At 45.6% G+C, this 21,792-nt stretch overlaps 1 protein-coding gene across 5 annotated transcripts in view; it reads left to right on the forward strand.

The window, feature by feature from the left end:
• Dzip1l (DAZ interacting zinc finger protein 1 like) overlaps positions 1-21,792 on the forward strand; it is a 38,407-nt gene that overhangs the window by 938 nt on the left and 15,677 nt on the right. For all 5 annotated transcript variants that reach the window (XM_036193752.1, XM_036193753.1, XM_036193751.1 and 2 more), the window contains exons 2-8: positions 2,016-2,127; positions 10,454-11,029; positions 12,537-12,624; positions 14,500-14,618; positions 15,252-15,413; positions 17,772-17,900; positions 20,692-20,754. In XM_036193752.1, the coding sequence (XP_036049645.1) occupies positions 10,529-11,029; positions 12,537-12,624; positions 14,500-14,618; positions 15,252-15,413; positions 17,772-17,900; positions 20,692-20,754 (1,062 nt within the window). In that variant the 5' untranslated portion in view covers positions 2,016-2,127; positions 10,454-10,528. The remainder of the gene's footprint in view (positions 1-2,015; positions 2,128-10,453; positions 11,030-12,536; positions 12,625-14,499; positions 14,619-15,251; positions 15,414-17,771; positions 17,901-20,691; positions 20,755-21,792) is intronic.

The raw sequence follows: 21,792 nt of genomic DNA on the forward strand, positions 1-21,792 counted from the left end.
CAGAGGACAGGGCTTGGGTAGGACTGCCTTTAAAAAGGATCCTGAAGGGCCCAGGGCCTGTGCTGTCCTGGCCAGCTCTCCAGGAATTGGTTTCTAGCAGGATTAGGTGAGGCCTAGTGAGTGTGAGATGTTCTAAACCTGCCTCCTCCATCCACCTCAGTGTGTCTACTGAGCAAGATGGTTACTACCTCCTCCTTCCTTCCCCAAGGTGTGGTATGGCATGTGGAAACAATTTTGCTCAGAGGTTGTCTGTCTGCCAACACAAGCACCTGGAGACATCTCCCTCCTGTGGGTTCAGATGCATGTCTCAGGTTGGAAGCAGAACATCTTTGTGCAGCTGGGCTTGTGGGTTCTGCCCTGGGAGCTGCACTTTTGTCAGAAAGTTAAGTGTGCTACCCAGAACACCAAGTGGAGAAGGCGAGCACTTGGTAGGCAGTTCTGAATGTCCTGTGGCCACTTTGCAGAAAGGGGCAGTCGTGGCCAACAAGGCTGACCGGCCACTTTCCTCTCACCAGGCCTGGCAATTCTAGTGAGGGGTCTGGCCCAGACTAAAGATGGAGAATTCTGTTAGGAAGCAACAACGCTTGAGTAGACAAGAAGCCCTGGTATAGTCTGTCTGTCAGTTTTCTTTGTGGTGATGTGAAACAGATTTTGTTTGTGTTTGACACTCTGTACCTGGGATGGGTCATGCCAGGTCTATTCCTCTTCTCTGAGATACTCTCAAGAGGCATCTGTTATGGCTCCACCTACATTTTTATTTTAAAGAAAATCTTTTTTTGTGTGTGATAAAAATTCACAATAGCTTTTATAATTGTTTTTTCTTAATTCTTAATTTGAATCTCCTACATGTATTCTGATCATACTCCCTCACCCTCTCCACCCTCACTCCCTACCTGCCCAGCTTTGAGACAGCACCCTCACCCCCACAGTACAGTTGCTGCTGTTTCACTACTCTTGTGAGTAGGGCCTACCATGGAGTATCGTTGACCTGCCAGGGGTCATGTGTACAAGGCCCTGTATTAGGTCCCCACCAGCACACCCACACCAAACAAGCTGTTAAGAGGAAATCATTTTAAAGTTGCTGGGCAGAGGGGGGCAGCCACAGGGAGTGAATCTCTCTTGCTGCTTGGAAGTTCTGAGCGTGGATGCAGCCCCTAGACCTGTTTTTAATGTTTAAGAAAACATTTATTTAAATAAAACAAGAAACTCTAAGATCTAGACTAAGGTCTGTCTATACAAGTGTGCTTTGCAGTCCTTTCCATCAAGGGCTCTAGCACTCCCTTGCCTCTGGTATGTGGAGAGCCTGTTTGCAAACTGTGGGAAGGTTTCCTTGGCAGCCATGACAATTAGCACTAATGACAAGCCTGGAGTTCCCCAGGGCAGGCACAGTGAAGTTAGCTTGGAAGCCCGGGCAAGTTGGTAAATGATTGCCCACAGCAGCCCCTGAGAAGCCTGGCACTTCCCGAACTTTCTTCTTGGTTTCATTTTTGAGGAAGGAAAAGAGACAGTAAGATTTGTAGATGCAATTTCAATGAAAAAGAGAATTAGATGTTTGGGCAATTTTGTGAATATTCTCTTTGGTAGAAGAGCCGTCCAGCTTCCAGGATTTGTTTTGTTACAGAACTGCTGGCTTGGGAGGCAGGAGACACTGCTGCAGGTTTTGGTGTTTTTTTTTTGTTAACATTGAGTGTGGAATTGCTACAGGGGAAATGAACGCTCTCACAGTGGAGCAAGCTTGAAATACTAGCATAAGCCCCCATTTGGATCATGAGAGTAAAGTAGGATTGGGGAGTTTCCCTGGACCCCGTCAAAAACGTGTAGATACAGGTAACACAGCCTCAGATTTCCTAATGACAGTGAATCATCTCTCCCTTGCGTTTCTGTTCCCAGATGTGGGAAAACAGTCTGCTGTAGCTCAGTCTGGAGGAGGCCCGAGTCCCTGCCCCTGGGGTGTGCTGTTTCTTGGTAACCAGCTACATGCTCAAGTGGCTTTGTCTTCTGCTTATCCTTACCAGGAAGCAGGCTTTGGAGCTGAGGTACGTTGAGGATTTAAGGTCTCCAGCACTGACCCTGTCATGATTTGCTGTGAACCCTGGCAGCCCTTCCATTCTGCTCAAGAAATCTCAGGTACTGTATTTCCACACGAGAAATAATCTGTTGTATCATTGTCTGACACCACTGCCATCGTTATTGGGAGGTTGTTTGGTGTAATTCAGATTTGTGGAGTGAGACAGAAATAACACCTGACATGAAGGTGCTTGATACATAATAGCTACAACCATCAGACCACCATCTATATGAATTCTCATATTTCTAGTCTACCTTTTGAAGCCAGAACCCCCAGACGGCTAAGAACCAGACTTCTAGAGTCATAGAATGAGATAGGAGTGATACTTTTGGGGGTGCAGAGGTGCAGTAAAACCTCATGAACTGAGAACTCTGCTTCAGAATTCCATGTAAGCAGGGTGGGGTCTCCCTTCACAGAGTTTATGAAGTTTGCTTAGAATGTAAAAAGAAAGATTTGAAGGATACTGGGAGAGCACGCTCTGAAGCCTTATCTTGACAGCCACGCAGGGCACTTGCAGGGCTCAATGATGTGCCTGAGCTCACCCACAAGAGCCAGTGGGGTTCATCTGTGACTACAGGTGGTGGTCAACTGTCTAACACTTCACTGTGGCTGCATTTCCCCATAGTGAGTCCGAAGGAAAGACAGATAACTCATTTGTCTCGTTGATTCTAACTCTTGGAGGCCCTAGCCTCATTTCCCCAGAACCCCTTGAACAGAGAATTTTGAGGCAAATAGTATAAGGTTTTGGCAGTTTTGTTCAGTTTAATAGCCACCAGGAAGTGGGTCAGAGACTGAGATGCAGTAGACAGGAATAAGGCAGTGTGCAGCCCCGGAAACTCTGGGACATGGGGGAGCAGATGGGGAAGAACGCAGCAGTGTCTTGGTGTGGACCCCTTCTTGGACCCTACCCAGGCACTTAACCACTCTCTAGGGTAAGTTCTGCATATTCTTCTGTCTTTTTGGAGAATAAACCCTGGAGCCAGACACTGTAATTAGGCGATTGTGGGAAAATCATTCCCTTCCTTATTCACCCCCCAAGGTTCTCCATCTGTGTGGTGGGTTGCTGTGAGAATAAATGGGAAAACATATGTAAAACCTGAGAAGTGTGCATGGAGTTGAGAGATGTGAGCTTTTCCTCTTTCATTTCTTCCTCCCCCTCCCCTATTACCCTTCCTTCATCATGGCGGGAACCATTGTCTGGGATCCCATCTATTCTGAATTGTGGTGCCTGGCTTAGGAGTCATTTGCTGACACAGACCAGAGTGAGTACTTAGTGCTTTGGGTTCCCAGAGAAGAGCCCGGAAATTTGGACTCTGGGCCTAGAAGGGATTTCTGGTGACAGTCAAGATGAGCAGAGTCTTGAAGCATGTGTCCATCTTGAGCGGGAACAGAAGGAAGTGGCAGAGGGTCGTCTATTCTGAGGGGCTGCAGAGACAGTGGCTGAGAGCCCAGGCTGGAGTTAAGCTGCTTGGGCTTGAATCCAGCTTCTGGACCTTGGGCAAACATCTTTATTCTTCATGACTCAGAATGTGATGGCAGCTCTTGAGGAATTTTTTAAAATATATTTTTATTTTATGTGTACGAGTGTTTGCCTGCATGTATGTATACTACATTATTTTTTAAGACATAATAATATATTTTATTTTTTATTTATTTTTGAGACAGTCTCAAAAATAGTGGTCTTACATTCACTATGCAACTGAGGATAATCTTGAACTCCTGTCTTCCCACTTACCTCTCTCAAGTGTAGATATCACCACATTTGACTTACAGAAGTTCTTTTTGGGAATACCACATTTTTGCCTGATGCCTACAGAGGCCAGAAGAGGGCTTCAGATTCCCTGGAACTGGAGTTATAGACAGTTGTGAGTTGCCGTGTGGGTGCTGGGAATAGAACCCGGGTCCTCTGGAAGAGCAGCCAGTGCTCTTAACTGCTGAGCCATCGCTCCAGCCCCTAGAAATTGTTTTGAGAAACATTCTCCCCATTGCCGTAGTCCTCAGGACACACTGTAGAGGTTGTCTTTCTCTACTGCTCTCTGCCTTATTTGTGGGTGTGTGTGAGTGTGAGTGAGTGTGTGTGAGTGTGTGAGTGTGTGTGTGTGAGTGTGAGTGTGTGTGTGTGAGTGTGTGTGAGTGTGTGTGTGTGAGAGTGTGTGTGAGTGTGTGTGTGCGTGTGTGTGAGTGTGTGTGTGAGTGTGAGTGTGTGAGTGTGTGAGTGTGAGTGTGTGTGAGTGTGTGTGTGTGTGTGAGTGTGTGTGTGAGTGTGTGTGAGTGTGTGTGTGAGTGTGTGAGTGTGTGTGAGTGTGTGAGTGTGTGAGTGTGTGTGTGAGTGTGTGTGTGTGTGAGTGTGTGTGAGTGTGTGAGTGTGTGTGAGTGTGTGTGAGTGTGTGTGTGAGTGTGTGTGTGTGAGTGTGTGTGTGAGTGTGTGTGTGTGTGTGTGTGTGTGAGTGTGTGTGTGTGTGTGTGTGTGTGAGTGTGTGTGTGTGAGTGTGTGTGTGTGTGTGTGTGTGTGTGTGTGTGTGTGTGTGTGTGTGTGTGTGATGTAGAGAAGGGGGCAGGACATGCACATGGAGGTCAGAGGAAAACTTGGTGGAGTCAGTTCTCTCTTCCCACACCTATGTGGGTCCCAGGGATGTATCTCAGGTCATCAGAATTATGAGGCATGTCCTTTACCTGATGAACCAACCATCTTATGGGCTCTCCACCTGGGTTATTTGAGACAGGGTCTCTTGCTGACTCCAGAGCTCACTGATTGGCTAGATCCCACTGAATTCCAGGGATCTGCTTGTGTTTGTCTCCTACCTAGTGCTAGGGTTACATGTATGTGCCATCATGCCTGGCTTTTATGTGGGTCCTGGAGAATGCAAATGCAGGTCTTTATACTTTTGGGGGCAGACACCTTACCAAGTAGGCTGGCTCCCCGGTTCTGGGTTCTAACATGTTCTCAGATGATGAACTGGGAGCTGACCCAGGGAGGGGAGGACTCTGAGAACCACAGCTTTCTTGAGTCTCAGACACTGAGGCAGAGAATCAGTTTGCCATGAAGCATGTGCTGAGGTTTCTGTCTTACCTGGCATTTCATGTATTTAATGCTACTTTTCTGACACTGTTGGAACTTGGGTTTGAAATCTAAGCAGTTTGGAAGAGTTGGATCCAAAAGTCACAAGAGGAAGAAAGGACCTGAGCAAAGAAATTTGGGGGTAGCCCGAGGTTCAGTCAAGAGCAGAGTAGCTGAAGCAGTGGGTATATGAACCCATCCTCAGGAGCATGCAATGAGACATAGGCCGGGGGTGAACAGTGGATGAATGTAGGGGGTACCCACACCTCTGCCTTAAAGGCAAAAGAATATCATTGCTGAATGGGGAGGCTGGCAGGAGTGTGCTGAGAGAGAGATAGAGATAGAGATAGAGAGATAGAGAGATAGAGAGATAGAGAGATAGAGATAGAGAGAGAGAGAGAGAGAGAGACAGAGAGAGAGAGCTGGTGATGGAGAACTGTGGCCTTATCACTAGACATGACTGTTGGCTAAGACGGGAGGCCAAAGCTTAAATAGTTAAAGAGTGAGGTTCTCAGGCCTGGGAGGACAGGAAGTGGTGTCCTATTACCCTTGTGCACAGCATGCCTGGTAACCTGCTGTTGCTCAGAGGCAGGGCTTGTTGTGAGCAATCATCTCCCGCTGCTCTGGTTGTGAGGCTGCAGCTTGGAGCTAAGCATGGTGAGTACCATGTCACACAATTCCAGTTTTGCTTGCTACCTGGCGTATCGAATGGGGTAGAAAATATACTGGTCATCCAGGGATCATGGCGGGATGCTTATGCTGGATGGTGTTGTCTTTGGAAGAGTATCTGAGAAATGAAGGAGAGGAGTTGGAACTGAAGAGCTAGGCTCAGGACATCCTATGGCCAGTCTGAGGATCAACCAAAGAGGTCTGCAGCCAGCACAGTGGCAGCAAGGAGCCACACTGAACCCCAAGGTGGGGAGCAGGGGTGTGGTGAATACAGCACACAATACTCACAATGCTAGCAGCTGGGCTAAGCCCAAAGAGGTATACAGTAAACAAGGGGACACTTTGTGAACGAATGAATTAGAGGCTTAAGGGAAAAGGAGTGAGCCTCTAGTCAAAGTAAAAGTTCAAGAAGAGAGCCTTACCACAGTTGACTAGTTCAGGTCCACAAACTTTGGAGGGTCATGAACGTGTCGCTGCAGTTCAGCCTTTGTTTCCCTTGTTGAGACGGACCCAACATTCTATCCAGACTCCAGTTTGGTTTGTGGCATTGGCATAATGGTACTGTATCTGAAGGGAGCAGGCAAAAACATCTTGGCCTGAGTACTGCCATTTTGACTTCGGACTTCATCTTACCTGTAGGGTGAAATAAATTTCAGGTTTCCAAGCCCTAGGGGAGCCGAGAACTTTCCTATGGCTGACCCACCTCCTCCCTAAACCATGGAAATAGTGGTTATGCATCTTTAGTTCTCTAGAAACATGGCTGGTCCTAACAACAGAAAGAGCCAATGAATCTGATTGGCTGGACTGAAAGGCTTGCACATATGTCTGTTGACAATGATGGAACACACCAGGAAGCCCCTAATCTTTGATTTCTGATAGGTGAAAATTGTAACTGTAACTTGGCAATAGATGTTTATGAACTTTATACTTATGAACCCCACTTCTGCCCCTGCTTGGGCCTGTTAAGAGAAACAAGGCTCCTGAGTTCTTGTCCTGCAGTCATGATTGATCAGTGAACTGCTTATGTAGTAATTATTAAAATCTTTGGAACCCATAAGTGTTGTCTCTCTCCTTCCTCATGGCTCGGTGTAACATATCTATTTGTAGATTCATACTTAGCTTAGAGATTGCATGAAGCATGAAGCATGTTGGTGTTACCTCTGAGGCTCCCCCCCCCTGCCCCCGCCCCCACTGCTTCTCATAGTCCCTGGGAAGCAGGTGGAGCTGGCCTGGCCATTGCCACTGCATTTTCCAGAGGAAGGCAGTTCAGAAGGGACAGGAACTTTCCTAGAGCCCCTTCTTTGCCCACCCAGCCCTACTGTTTCTTCAAAGCTTTTTTCTTTCATGAGTTTTGTGACCTTTTGTGTTGTTACTTTTCTAACCGTTGTTTTAACAAATATCTGACAAAAGCAATTTAAGGAAACATGGGTCTTTGGGGGCTTATTATTTAAAGGAATATAGTTCATTACAGTGGAATGGTGGGCATGGCAGTAGGGGTGAGAGGTGGCTGACCACTGCTTGCACAGACAGGAAGCAGAAAATGCTGCCTTACTCAATCCAGGACTCAGGCCAGGGGATGGACTCATATCCAGGGTGGGGCTTCCCTCCTGGGTTAATACTCCCTGGAAACGCCTGATAGACAAGCTGAGAGGTGTGTCTCCTAGGTGACTCCAAACCCAGTCAAGTTGACAAAGAAGATAAACTAATACATTTTTTCCCCTCTGCCTTTGGATTGCATTTCAGTGACTGGATCACACAGGCTGGGAAGAACTTGATAAATGGGGAAGTGTGTACCTTTCTCATCTTAGACTGTCAGTCCACAAGGGTGGAAACTGTATTATTATTATTTTTTTAGTTCAAAAAAATAATAAAAGTAATTGGTAATGGTGGGAAGAACTTTGAATAGCATAGAGAAGTGAAAACTAAAAAACCAAAAATCTAACAGCCATGTTCATTTCCTATAAGTAGTCAGTGCCAATAGTTTTTGGCTGTTTTAGAAAGTCTGTGATTATGAAATCAAGCATGTAAATGATTCATGTGACTAACAAGCATGCACATTTTACATAATCAGAACAGGTATAAATCACTCCAATGAACATTGTATAAAACTCCTCTATCTATCTAACCACCTGCTTTTTGTCATCCATCTATCCATTTATTTATCCCATGGTCTCATTTTTGTCTTTCAGACAGCCATCCTAATGAGATCTATAGCTATGCAATTTTTTGAGTTATTATTAAATGTGATTGGACTAATAGCAAACCAGAAATAAAGGCATTTGCATGTATGTGTGTAGATGTGCACATATGAAGTCATTATCCCCTATTGGTATAAAAACTGTCTTGCCCTTGTAACAACAGAGTATTTTGTTGTATAGAAATACCATTTGTATCCCATATTTACTTTGCATCCTCCCCGCCCCCCCCCAAGTCAGAGTTTCTCTGTGTAGCCTTGGCTGTCCTGGTACTTGTTCTATAGACCAGACAGGTCTTGAACTCAGAGATCCACCTGCCTCTGTCTCCTGTGCTGGGATTAAAGGCGTGCACCACTACCTGCTGTATTTTGCTTTCTTATGTATTTTCTTGTACATTACTTTTATAAATAATATTGCAATGGTAATTTTTCACAGGTACCTTTGTGCAGATGAGTTTGTTTATAGTGTAAATTATAATTCACCTTTTTATTAAGAATTTCTCTCTCTCTCTCTCTCTCTCTCTCTCTCTCTCTCTGTATGTGTGTGTGTGTGTGTGTGTGTGTGTGTGTGTGTGTGTGTGTGTATGCTTTGTGAATGCAAGGTAGGTACTTTACCACTGAGCTACAGCCCCAGGCTTCTGCCCCTCTTGAGTATTTTTGACAATTACTCAGGCTGGCCTTGAACTTACTCTGTAGTATAGGCAGGTCTTGAACTCATGATCATCCTGACTCAACCTCCCAAGTATCTGGGATTGTAGGTCCTCCTGCATCAGGCCCTTCTTTAAGAAATGATTTTTTTCCAAAAATTTAATTTTTCTCTAAGTACTGGAGATCAAATCCAGGGTTTTATGAATGCTAGGCAGTCACTTTACTACTGAACTGCATTCCAGCCATAGTTATAATAAGAATGATGGTGATGATGGTGATGATGATGATGATGATGATGATGATGATGATATTTCTCCTCCTTCTTCTTGTTTTTTTGAGACAGGATTTCTCTGTGTAACAGCCCTGGCTGTCCTGGATCTCGCTGTAGACCAGGCTGGCCTTGAACTCACAGAGATCCGCCTACCTCTATCTCCCAAGTGCTGGAATTAAAGGCATGTACCACCACCTCTTGGCTTATAATTCTTAGTAGTAGTATATTAATTTTAAATTCTCGTTGATATTGCCAAATTACTGTTCAAAGAGAAATTAGATGCCTACCGTCTTAGTTTGGGTTTCTATTACTGTAATAAAACACTATAATGAAGAAACAACTTGTGGAGAAAAGGGCTTATGTTGGCTTACAACTCTCAGGTCACATGCCATCATTAAAAGGAAGTCACTAAATGAAGTCAGGTCCTCAAGGTAGGAACGTCGAGGCAGGAACTGGAGCAGAAGCCATGGAGGAACACTGCTTCCTGGCTTGCTCCTGTAGCTTGCTCAGTTTGTTTTCTTATTCACTCCAGGACTGCATGCCCAGAAGTAGCACCACCCACAGTGGGTTGGCCCCTTCTACAACAATCCTCAATTAAGAAAATTCCCCACATGCTGGCCCACAGCCCAATCTTATGGAGATATGTTCTCAATTGTGGTTCCTAACTGCAGGCGATTCTAGCTTGTGGCAATTTGATAAAAAGCTAGTAAGTATACCTACCGGGAGTACAGGAAATAGAATCCTAGTCTTTTGGAAAAACAAAACCAAAGCTCTTTTCTCTAACCTGTTAATGGACTTGGAGTGAAGCTCCACATTAGAGCATTTGCCTAGCATGCCTTAGGCCCTGTGTGTAATCCTCAATGCAGGAAAAAAATAAAACAACAAATAAACAATCAGGCCCATCATAGACTGGGCACACTTTGTGCAGAGACATAGCGGCTTTCCCTCTGGCTGGGCTGGACATTATTTCACTTACAGCCCACCAGAAAGAACTTAGTCACACGATCACACTTTACTGCAGGAGAAACTGGGAAATGTAGTCCAGACATGTTCTACTAGAATGCGGTGTAACACAAGGCACTGTTGTAGTCGTTAGGTGTCTCTGCCATTCCGGGAGAGTTGTGGGACTTTATCCCAAGTAACTGTAGTGTTGCACTTGTACACTTGACAGAACTTTTTGCTAGGCACCACTGCAGTGGTTCTGTAGGGGGTTCCTGAGGACCCCACCAGGTGCCAGGCAGTAGGCTGGGTGTGTCACTGGCCTCCTTCGTCACCACAGTCCTTCCAAGTGGGTTTCCTGCTCTCCCAGAGACACAGGAGGTTTAAGAGGAAGAGACTTGCCCAAGGTAGAGGATTCAGATACATATCTGTGCAACGGAAAGCCCACCTTTCTTTCCCACACTGTAGCCGTGTGAACACCGTGCATCATACTGAGTAGCTTTTATATAGACAACTCACTGTGCTCCACTTTAAGGTTTTGCTGAACAGGTGTATGGAAGCTACAGCCATTCGAACCTGTCTGACTTGGACTCTTCCATTTTCCAGGTCTTCTTTCAGCTCCTTGGCCAGTGGCCTTGGTGGCACTCTACCCCTGTGGTCAGTCCAGAGCCTCTCCTGCCCATGCAGTATTCAGCAGCCACTGTTGAGGGCCTTAGTGGCCCACTGTCTGGGGCCTACACACTCCCCACCTTCAAGTTCCAGCCTCGCCGTGAGAGCATAGACTGGAGGCGCATCAGCGCTGTGGACGTGGACCGTGTGGCCCGGGAGCTGGACGTGGCCACTCTGCAGGAGAACATTGCTGGTGTCACCTTCTGCAACTTGGATCGAGAGGTGTGCAACCACTGTAGGCAGCCTGTGGACCCGGTGCTGCTCAAGGTGCTGCGCCTGGCACAGCTCATCATTGAGTACCTCCTGCACTGCCAGGACTGCCTGAGTGCCAGCGTGGCGCAGCTGGAAGCACGGCTGCAGGCCAGCCTGGGCCAGCAGCAGCGTGGCCAGCAGGAGCTGGGTCGCCAGGCTGATGAGCTCAAGGGTGTTCGGGAGGAGAGCCGGCGTCGGCGAAAGATGATCAGCACCCTGCAGCAGCTGCTCCTGCAGACGGGTGCCCACAGCTACCACACGGTGAGGATTCTGTGCTGAGGGGAACCTGGGCTGTGTACCTTAGGCACAAGGCCAGATGAATGGTGCTGCCTTGGGCCCGGGTCTACTGGAGGCCACTCTCACCAGTTAGGAGCAGATTTTAGAGGTGACATTCTGAGAGTCTTAGGATTGCTGTTGGGTGCTATGCTATGTAAGTGTAGAATGGATGTGTGAGGAGATGAGTGTACAGGGTTATGTATATGGAGTACTCCTGTGCATGGTGAGGCTGCATGTGTAGTGTGTGAAGGTGTGACTGTATGAGGTTTGTATCTGTGTGTGTGGGTATATTAAAATGTGTATATGCAAATGATTGAACCTCTATGATATCTGTGTCTGTAGAATGTGTTGTGTAGTGTGTGCCTGTATTGACTTACCACAATGATCACAGCTGCGAAGTCTAAAATAAAGATGTATGTATGATGTGTGTCTGTGTGTGTTTGAGGAGGTGAAGGATGTGAATGTCTGTCTGTACATATAGAGACTATAGGTAAGGATGTTTATGTGAATGAATGAAGGATATGTAGTATATGTACCTAAGGCTGTGAGTATGTATGGAAGGTATATGTGTTTGTGCATGTACAAGGATGGAGAGTTTATGTATGCAGAGTGTGCCCTGTAAAGGCATGTGTGCATAGAAGTGTGTGGAGTGGGTTGGGGATTTAGCTCAGTGGTAGAGTGCTTGCCTAGCAGGCACAAGGCCCTGGGTTTGATCCTCAGCTAAAAAAAAAAAAGAAGTGTGTGGAGGTTGATTGACTAGGTGTGTGGCAAAGCATAGTGGAGGCGGGCTCAGACAGATAACCAGTGCAGCACTTAAGCATTTGAATCCACTGCACCAGAAACGTAGGTTGAGGTATTAACCCTGGCCATGGGCCAGGCTCTAGAATGCAGTTACAGTTCATGCTAGTTTAGGTTTTCAGGAGATTCATAGTTTGAGGGCAAGGCTATTAGTGTGGGGTAGGGCAATAAGATACCCCACCCAACTTACATTCCTCTTACAACTAGAGGTTTATTTCTGTTAAGTGTGTAGTGGGCAGACTCTGTCAGTGCAGAGTCTGTCCAATGTGATTGTACTGCAAGTGACAGAGATCTGCCTGGCTCTGCCTCCTAAATACTCCAGTTAAAGGTATGTGCCACCAGGACTTAAAAAAAAAGTCACCTCCTAGAAATTGCTTTCTGCTTATATATAATGACTAGAATTTAGTGACATGGTAAGAGGGCCTGGGGCATATGGTGATTATTCTCACTGGCCTTGTATTCTACTAAAAATCAGGGTTCCTATTTTCCTTCCCTACCCACTCCCCACCATTCTTTCCTTGTCTATGTGGTGATGGGAATTGAACCCAGGGTCTCATGCACTCCCAACCCTTCAAATTATTTCTATTTCTGAAGCAGCCCATGGACGCCGTGGAGGCATATTTTCAGTGCAGGGAAGTCCCATGCTCTCTGGGGGATCTAATCCCGCTCTTCCAATTGCTTCCCCTCTGTGTAGTGCCATTTGTGTGACAAGACATTCATGAATGCCACCTTTCTCCGGGGCCACATCCAGCGCAGGCATGCAGGCACGACACTTGAAGTCGGTGAGTCCAGGCAGCATCTGGGAGCTGCTGGGCTGGGATTTGGTGAGTGGGGCACATGCACATGAACCTGCTAGGGAACAAGAGGGATCGGACAGGTAGGTTTTGTTGTAGCTTTTTCCTTCAATGTTACGACAGCGCTCAGCACTTTGCCTCTGAATTTTTGTACCTTTTGCTGTGCCTGAAGCAGGCAATGACTCTGAATGGCCTTTAGTCTCCAGGCCTCATCTGAAACCCTATGAGGCTGGCTATGGGCATACATGGGGCAAATGAGCAGTCAGACCAGTTCTTTGACTGTTCTATGTACTGGAGCTTATCACTACTTAATCACTTTATTTAATTTTACCATTTCAAATTCCAACAGGAGCAGCAAGGCCTTGTACTGTACTCATAAAGTTACATATACTTTTTGAGCTCAGAAGAAATATTGGTAAAATAAAATAAATGCGTAAACTAATACAAAATTTTCATTAAGGAAAACATCCTTGTTTCTCATCATAGTAATTCCCTTTAAAGAAAAAGGTATTTTAGAATTGAGAATGTAACTCAGTAATATAGGACTTGCTTGTATGAGTGAAGTTCTAGGTTCAGTCCTTAGACAGACAGACAGACACACACACACACACAGAGCATGCTTAAAGTAGTACCATTTAACTATACATTTATATATCTCTTCATAGTTCTATACTGGGGATTATTAAGGAAAAATAGTCCATGTCTTAAAACTAGTTTCTTGTAAAAATATGTCTTAGATATGGAAACTTAACTACATGGTGATACATAGGAAAAGAAAAATAAAAACGATGGGCATTATCACTGGCAGTTATTATTTTGATGTATTTTTCTGCATATTTGTAAGCATATAAAAATCACTTTTGATGATTTTGATGTATTTTTCTGCATATATTTGTAAGCATATAAAAATCACTTTTGATGATTGCTTGAGAATATACTACAGTTTTTGTATGTTTGTTTGTTTGTTTGAGACAAGGTTTCAAAGTGAACCTTGATTTTCACTTTATTTATTTGAAAACATTTTTAAAAAGATTGATTTCATGTGTATGAGTATTTTATCTGTATATATGTGCATCCATTTGTGCCTGGTTCCCACAGAGACCAGAAGAGGGCATCAGATCCCCTGGAACTGGAGCTACAGACAGTTGTGAGCCACCATGTGGGTGCTGGGAGTCGAACCTGGGTCCTCTGGAAGAGAAGCCAATGTTCTTAACCCCTGAGCCATCTCTGCAGCCCCAAGGCTGATTTTTAATAAGAGTACTTGGTAATTTCCATTTAGAAGTCACTAAATGTAGTTTTATATTTCATTCTCTATCTGCTATTCGAATACAGTGGTTCTCAGCCTGTAGATAGCAACCCTTTTGGGATTGCCTACGACCATCAGAAAACCCAGATATGTACATTATGTTTCATAGAGTAGCAAGATTACAGTTATGAAGTAGTAAGGAAATAATTTTATGGTGGGGGTCAGCACACATGAGGAAGTGTATTAAAGGGTCTCGGCATTAGGAAGGTTGAGAACCACTGCTCTAATAGTTGCATGTCCGTCTGTCATTACCGTCAGAATACTCTGAAGTACAGTTACTAAAGGTTCACATTTAGGGACCTGTCATGCCAGACACTGTGCTAAGTAAGCACTTTGTGTTGTCACATTTCATTCTCACTTCATGCCACACTCCCCACTGAGTGCTCTTCTATTTCTGTTTTGCAGTTTGGGGAACCAGAGGGACAGGGAGGTGGGGGATATGCTCTTCGTCGCAGGTCAGCGAACTACGTGACAAAGTTGCCCTCAGACTGAGGTGTGATTGCAGAGGGAGAAATGCCCCACTCTTGCCTTTTCACCTATCCTTGTGTTGACCCCAGGAAAGCAGAAGCAGGAACAGCCGCTGGGGGAGGTTTTGGAGGAGCTGCGGGCCAAGCTCCAGTGGACCCAGGGGGAGCTGGAAGCCCAGAGAGAAGCTGAGCGGCAGCGGCAGGCCCAGGTAGGCGTGCAGGGGAAAGGTTGGGGAGACTCAGGGTGTTGTGCCCAACCACTCCTGCAGGGTCCAGATTCCTACTGGTGTCCCTCAGCCAGAAGTCAGATAGAGGGCCACCTTCTCTTGTGTGGGGCATAGTTATAGTTTGTTCAGAAAGGACCTGTGTGGCCGAAAGTGGAGCAGAGAGTCATGGTCTTCTGCATAGTGATGCTGAAGGCATCTGAACATCAATATAGTGTTTTGTGTTAGTTGGCTCAGAGCTTTTGGCTAATTGGTTTTGAAAGCTCTGGAATCTAGGCTGGGGGGTGGTGTAAATATTTACAGAGTAAAAACACTAGCCTTCATTCCTCCACGTATTCACTCATTATTTATTGTGTTAGCAGGCGTTGAGTACCAACCGGGTGTTGTGAGGAGTGTAAAGAAAGAGAAAATCAGTCTTATCTTCAAGGGAGTTTACAATTTAGAGAGGACATGTCTGCAGTGGACCACTCTGGGTCTATACCACAGGGGCTGAGGGTGGAGAGTTCTCTGGATCCCCATAGATTATACATGTGTAAGAGGCCTTCTTGGGTCCTCAGCAAATGTTTGCTACCGAGTGGAGGGAATGACTGTATTGCTCTTTCTCTCTCTCTTTGGTAGGAAATAGAGATGACTCGTCAGAGGGAAATAGAAGCTAAAAAAAAGTTTGATGAATGGAAAGAAAAAGAACGGAGCAAACTTTATGGGGAAATAGACAAGTTGAAACAATTATTTTGGGATGAATTTAAAACTGTTGCCAACCAGAACTCTACGCTAGAAGAGGTAGGTTCCCAACACAAAAAGCTTTTCAAACTTATTTTGTTGAAAACCTGTTTATTTGTTCTTAAAAATTGTGTGTGTGTGTGTGTGTGTGTGTGTGTGTGTGTGTGTGTGTGCATGTAGAGACCAGAGATGGACATAAGATGTCTTCTGTCATCTTTCTGTGTCTTACTTCTTTTTCAGATTTATTTTTATTTGGGTGTGTGTGTGCATGTGTACATGCCTGTGTGTATTCACACATATGTGTGGGTACCTGTGGAAGTCAGAAGAGGACATCAGATCCCCTGGAACTGGAGTTATAGTTGTGAACTGCTTCATGTGGATGCTGGGAACTGAACTTGGGTCCTCTGTAATAGCAGCAAGTGCTCTTCCCAGCTGAGCCATCTTTGCAGAACTTCCACCTTAGGTCTCTCTGTGTAGTTTTGTGCCTTTCCTGGAACTCACTCTGTAGACCAGGCTGGCCTCAAACTCACAGAGATCCACCTGGCTCTGCCTCCTGAGTGCTGGGATTAAAGGCGTGTACCACCACCGCCCAGCCACCTTAGGTTTTTTATTTATTCATTTACTTTTTGGTTGTTTGAGACGGGGTCTTTCTCCATAGCCCTGGCTGTCCTGGAACTTGGTATATACACCAGACTGGTCTCAAACTCATAGAGATCCATCTGCCTCTGCCTCCTGAGTGCTGGGATGAAAGGGGTATGTCCCCACACTCAAATTCCGCACCTTAGTTTTTGAGACATGGTCTCTTACTAAACAGGGAAACCAAATTTTGACTTGAGTGACTGGCCAGTGAGCCCTTAGGATTAGCTTTTCTCCAGCTCCAATCCCTGGTTTTACAGATGTGCACTGCTGCACCTGGCTTTTACATGGAGGTCTGTGCTACGGCAGTGACAGAGAAAGCAGAGGTGGAAAACCCCCAGTTGTTCAGGCCTGTTATGCTAAAGCGTTTGCCAACGAAAATACTGTAGCTGGGAAATAATTAACATTTGGTCCTGGTATTGCTTAAGCAGTGGCTGAGAAAAGTTATCAAGAACACTGAGTAAACTCGGGCTCAAAGATTCTTAAAGCTGTATAGGGCTTTAAGGTTGTGTGTGGGAATAGACATGGGCTTTGTTAGTATAACGGGGGTAGGTAGGGAGGGCTCTGTCTTCGATCGAGTTGTGCCTGCCTGCTCCTCTGGTCACAGTGCTAGCTCAAGAATGGTGAGGGAGTGGGTGAGCCAGCCCAAGGGCATGAGAGCAGAACTGGCCCTGCTCCTTGCTGTCTGCTGCATGGGTGAGTTAGCTGGGGCAGTGCTGGAGAGCTTGCCCTGGTGGTGTTGATGAGGGAAAGCTGGCAGGCTGACCAACCCAGCTATCACCCAGGCCCAGAACTAGGGCTGTGAGTTAATCCACTCCAACATCCATCTATCTATGAACTGCTGGAGCATGTGAAGGGGTAGGTGCTGCAGACCCAAAGCTACAGGATCTCCATGACACAGGGCAGCAACAGGTGATCCAAGAGGAGTCCCAGTGAGGGCCCAGCATCGAGAGTGTAGCCGAAGCCTGGGGTCTTGAACCAGGTCAGCGACTCATTATAATAAACACAAGTAAAGATGTATGGACTAAAGGGTAAACTGTGTGACTCACTGTGTCACACACAGCTTCTACACCAAGACATTTTTTTGTGTTAGTTAGTTTGGTTTCGTTTTTAAATTTTATTTTATTTTGGGGCGGAAGAGGCTGCAAGAGAAGAGAGTGGATGTGAAGGGATAGGGAGATGAACGGGATTGGGATGCATGATGTGGAATCCACAAAGAATCAATAAAAGGAAGTAAAAAATTCACTAGGTATAAGTGATATGGCTCAGAACACTGTAAAAATAGTTGTTTCTGGTGACAGCCAGTGTGTGTGTGTGTGTGTGTGTGTGTGTGTGTGTGTATGTGTATGTGTATGTGTGTGTGTGTTTGTGTGTGTGTGTGTGTGTGTGTGTAAGAAGCAGGGATTCTCAGGGCATAAAGACTCTCACACATGGGCCCTCAGTGTGGCTCTTTTCAGCTTAATCTAGACCTAGGAAGAAACTGGCCAGCAGCTGGGCAAGCTTGGAGTTGGGGACAGCAGGATTTCGCTGGAACTGAAATAAGACTCGAGTTTGTTATTCCCATGGGTGCTTACTTCTACTGTGCAGGGGCTGAGCCTTGGGAGACCCCTAGTGAGGAGACTGCTGATTTGTATGGAAGTTTACTGGCACAGTGGTAGTGAGGGCAAACTGGACGGGCTCTTGATTCAGGGAGTTAACTCCTCTGGTTCTGTATTGGGGTAAGATAAATAGCCAGTGTCATGTCTAGGCTTCCTTTAATGAAATGATTCTTGGCTTTTTCAGAAGCTGAAGGCGCTGCAGTCCTACAGTGTGACTGAGTCCCACCTTGGGTCTCTGCGGGATGAGGAGTCGGAGGAGCGACTCAAGCAGGCCCAGGAGCTCCAGGCCCTTCGAGAGAAGATGGAAGTTCAGGTGAGCTGATGGTTGCTTGGCGCCCTTCTCTCCAGAGCAAGTCAAGAATCTAGCTGTCCTCACTGAGGCCTCAGTTTTGCCTTGTGGATTCGGTGAAGTTGAGAGACATCACAGCTTTATATTTTCAGGCTTTGTTCAGTATGAAAGCACTGAATATGGTTCCCAGACAAGGCTGGTGATGTGTTAGTCATCATATTTACCTGATAGGTACAAATATATGCAAACACAGGTGGGTCTTTTTGACATCTTTGTCCCCACCTTTATTCTGTACAGTTGAAAACCATTCAGAAAGTGTGACAGTGTTCTGGGATGTGAAGATATCTGTGACAAGTCTGTGGTATGGTAGTAAATGCTTAGGTATCAGCTCAGAGCCAAAAATACCACTTGCCAGTTTCTGTGGTGTGCAGACTCCTAACTGGCCATCACTGAGAGGTCACTGAACAGAGCTGGGAAGATTTGTACCCAGTTTACTCTGGTCAGCACTGGGAGAATCTTGCTCAAGTCCAGGCAGTGGAGGTTGGTAACAGCTCTAAGGCCACAGCAGGGACAGTCAGCCACAGCCCAACATGAGCTCCTGTGTCTGCTCTCCAAAGTATTTATTTATTTATTACCTAGAGGGCTCCATTTAACAAAGCTGAAGTCTGTTTGCAGAAAGATGCTGCTTGGATAACATCTTTCAGAGTTTCTATTGTTGTGAAGAGACATTGTGACCAGCAACTCTTAAAAAGGAAAACATCTAATTGGGGCGGCTTACAGTTTCAGAGGTTTAGTCCATTATTGTCATGGTAGGAAGCATGGCAGCATGCAGGAAGACATGGTACTGCAGAAGGAGCTGAGAGTTCTACATCTGGATCTGCAGGCAGAAGGAAGAGACAATGAGACACTAGACCTGGCTTGAGCTTCTGAGACCTCAAAGCCCACCCTGCTGTGATTACTTCCTTCAACAAGCCACAGCTTCTAAAAGTGCCACTCCCTATGTATGGGGGGCATTTTTATTCAATCCACCACAGATGTTTTCCTAGTTAGCTTTCTGTTGCTGTGTGAAACACCATGACCAAAAGCATCTTGGGGAGGAAAAAGGATTTTTGGTTTACACTTCCATGTCACAGTCCATCATCAAGGGAAACCAAGGCAGGGATCTAGAGGAAGAACACTGCTTACTGGCTTGCTATTCTCAAGGCTTGCTCTAGAAGCACCTCAGGGATGACACTGCCCACAGTGGGCCGGGCCCTTCCACATTAATCATCAATTAAGAAAATACTTCACAGGCTTGCCTACAAGGACATTTTCTCCATTGAGGTTCCCTCTTCTCAGATAACTCTAGCTTGTGTTAAGTAGACAAAATCAAAACAAAACAACATCCAAAAAACTCTAACCAACAAAGACGGTTCATAGATTTTTATATCATAAAAGGTCATTGTTCTTGGGGAAATGGCTTGGTCAGTAAAATGCTCACAATGCCAGCATGAGGACTTTAGTTTAGATGCCCGATGCCCACAAAAACACCAGGAACAGCGTGCATCTAGAACCTCAGAGCTAGGGGGCAGAGACAGGCAGATTCTGGGACTCACGGCTCATTGCTCAATCAGTCTAGTTAACTGGTTTAGCAAGAGACCCTGTCTCAAAAATAAGATGGAGGGTGAACCTGGCCTCCACACACATGCAAGCATACCTGCACGCGCGCACACACAGACACACAGACACACAGACACACACACACACACACACACACACACACACACACACACACACACGCACGCACACACACAGGGCCTTTCCTTTCCTATGAACTTGAACTCTGTTCATATTGTTCCCTTTCTTCTTTTGCCCTCTCTCTTTTCTTTCGCTTTTTGAGACAGGGTCTTATGTAGCCTGGACTGACCTCTACTTGCTGTGTGTCTGAGAAGGACCCTAACTTTGAACTCCTGACCTTCCTGTTTCCAGCTTTCAACTGCTGGAGTTACATCCTTGAGCCACTGCCCTGGCCTTGCTTCTACTTGTGGAAATTAGTCCAGCCTTTTGTTATTTAGTTATTTCCCTCCCAATCTTCTACTGGTCTTTCAACTTCTCTTTATTGTTGTCTGGCCATAAAAAAGTAAAGCTTCTCTGATAAAAGTTATCAAATGATCAGCTTTCTTAAAAGAGTCATTTTTATTTTTATTAATGTGTATGTGTGTGTCTCTGTGTGTATGCATATCTGTGTGAAGGTATCTTCGGGAGCTAGAAGAGGGTATTGGATCCCCTGGAGCTGGAGTTACAGGCAGTTGTAAGCCACCTGATGTAGGTGCTGGGACCTGAACTCAGGTCCTCTGCAAGAGCAGCGAATTCTCTTGACTGCCGGACATCTCTTCAACCACTCTGTCTGTCCTTTATTGTTGTGCCTACTCTGAGAGTTAAAAAGAAAATATTCCTTTGTTCTCTTGAGTCAGTCTATGGCCTTAATTATTATTACTATTATTGTTATTATTATTTTATTATTTTGCTGTCTTGATTTTTATGTGTAATTATCTGATCTGTCTACAGTTTATTTTGGCGTAAAACAGGCATCCAAGCTTTTTTTTCTTCTGGTCAGTTAGCCATTTGTTCAAACACCAGTAGTCAATAATCCATGCCCCCATTCTCTCTCCCACTAAGTTTCCATTCCCCCCCAAACTGGTTTATTTCTTTATTCTATTCCACTCGTCTTTCTGTCTAACCAGGAGCCAGAACTTTTTACTCTTTGTAGTTTTATAGTTTGTATTTATTTATTACCTAGAGGGCTCCATTTAACAAAGCTGTTACTCTTTTTCAGAAAACAGAATGGAAGAGAAAAATGAAGGCATTCCATGAAGAGCGGGCAGCCGAGAGAAGAGAGGTAGCTGTTGTTTGGGAGCAAGAGAGTTTGGTTTCCCATGACCTCTCCCTCTGCAGCATCCCCCTCTGCCTCCCATTCTCTAGAACTGGTTGTCAGGTGTATTGTTGCAGATAGTGTTCATGGCTGCCAGTCCCCTTTAATATACAGATGGAGTCATCTGCCTACCGAACAAATTCTTTAGCCAGGAGTGGGCACCCCCAGCCGTGTTCCGAACCCCATGCATCCTATACTAAGTGGTCCCTGTTTCAGGCCCTCTTGTGCTCCGAGATTCTGATGAGTCACATCATTCATGTGTGAACTCTTTGAAAACCTCCACCTCCAGGGAGAACCAGGTAGAGCAAACCCCAGTGATATTTCAGAGGGAGTCTAGTGAAGGGCTCACATACTGAGCCCCGAGCATAGAGAGCAACATACCTTCTTTGTAGATTGAGGAGGAAGTGAGTTAACTTTCTCAGGTTCTGCTGGCCATGGCCCTGGAGATGCCATGAGTCATGGTAGAGCTTGGCTCATGGGGGACACTTGCTCCCACTGCCTTGCAGGGTGGCCCAGTTCCCACGTGATGGTTTTATTTCATTCTCTAGAATTCCTTTACATAACTACTAATAAATAGCCTCATTTACTTCTACTCTCTTGTCAGCGGTGGCATGGTAACAAATTTTCTTCACTTCTTGTTTTTATCTGAAAAGAAATTTGATGATTTTTGAGTGGTCTTTTTTTCTTACCTGCATGTCCTCAGTAGGTGACTACATCTAACAGAGAACCTTCTTCCATGATCCTTTTTTTTTTGGAGACAGGGTTTCTCTGTGTAGTTTTGGTGCCTGTCTTGGATCTTGCTCTGTAGACCGCCTGGCCTCGAACTCACAGAGATCCTCCTGGCTCTGCCTCCCAAGTGCTGGGATTAAAGGCGTGCGCCACCACCGCCTGGCATTCCATGATCCTTGAGGCCTGTATTCCATTTTCTCTTCTCATTTCTTCTCTGGCACAGCTCAAAAATGAACCCAAACTGGAAGGCAGTTTGAAATTGTTTGAAAGCCACCT

The sequence above is a fragment of the Onychomys torridus genome, chromosome 7 (assembly GCF_903995425.1).
Source record: "Onychomys torridus chromosome 7, mOncTor1.1, whole genome shotgun sequence".
Classification (NCBI taxonomy): Eukaryota; Metazoa; Chordata; class Mammalia; order Rodentia; family Cricetidae; genus Onychomys; species Onychomys torridus.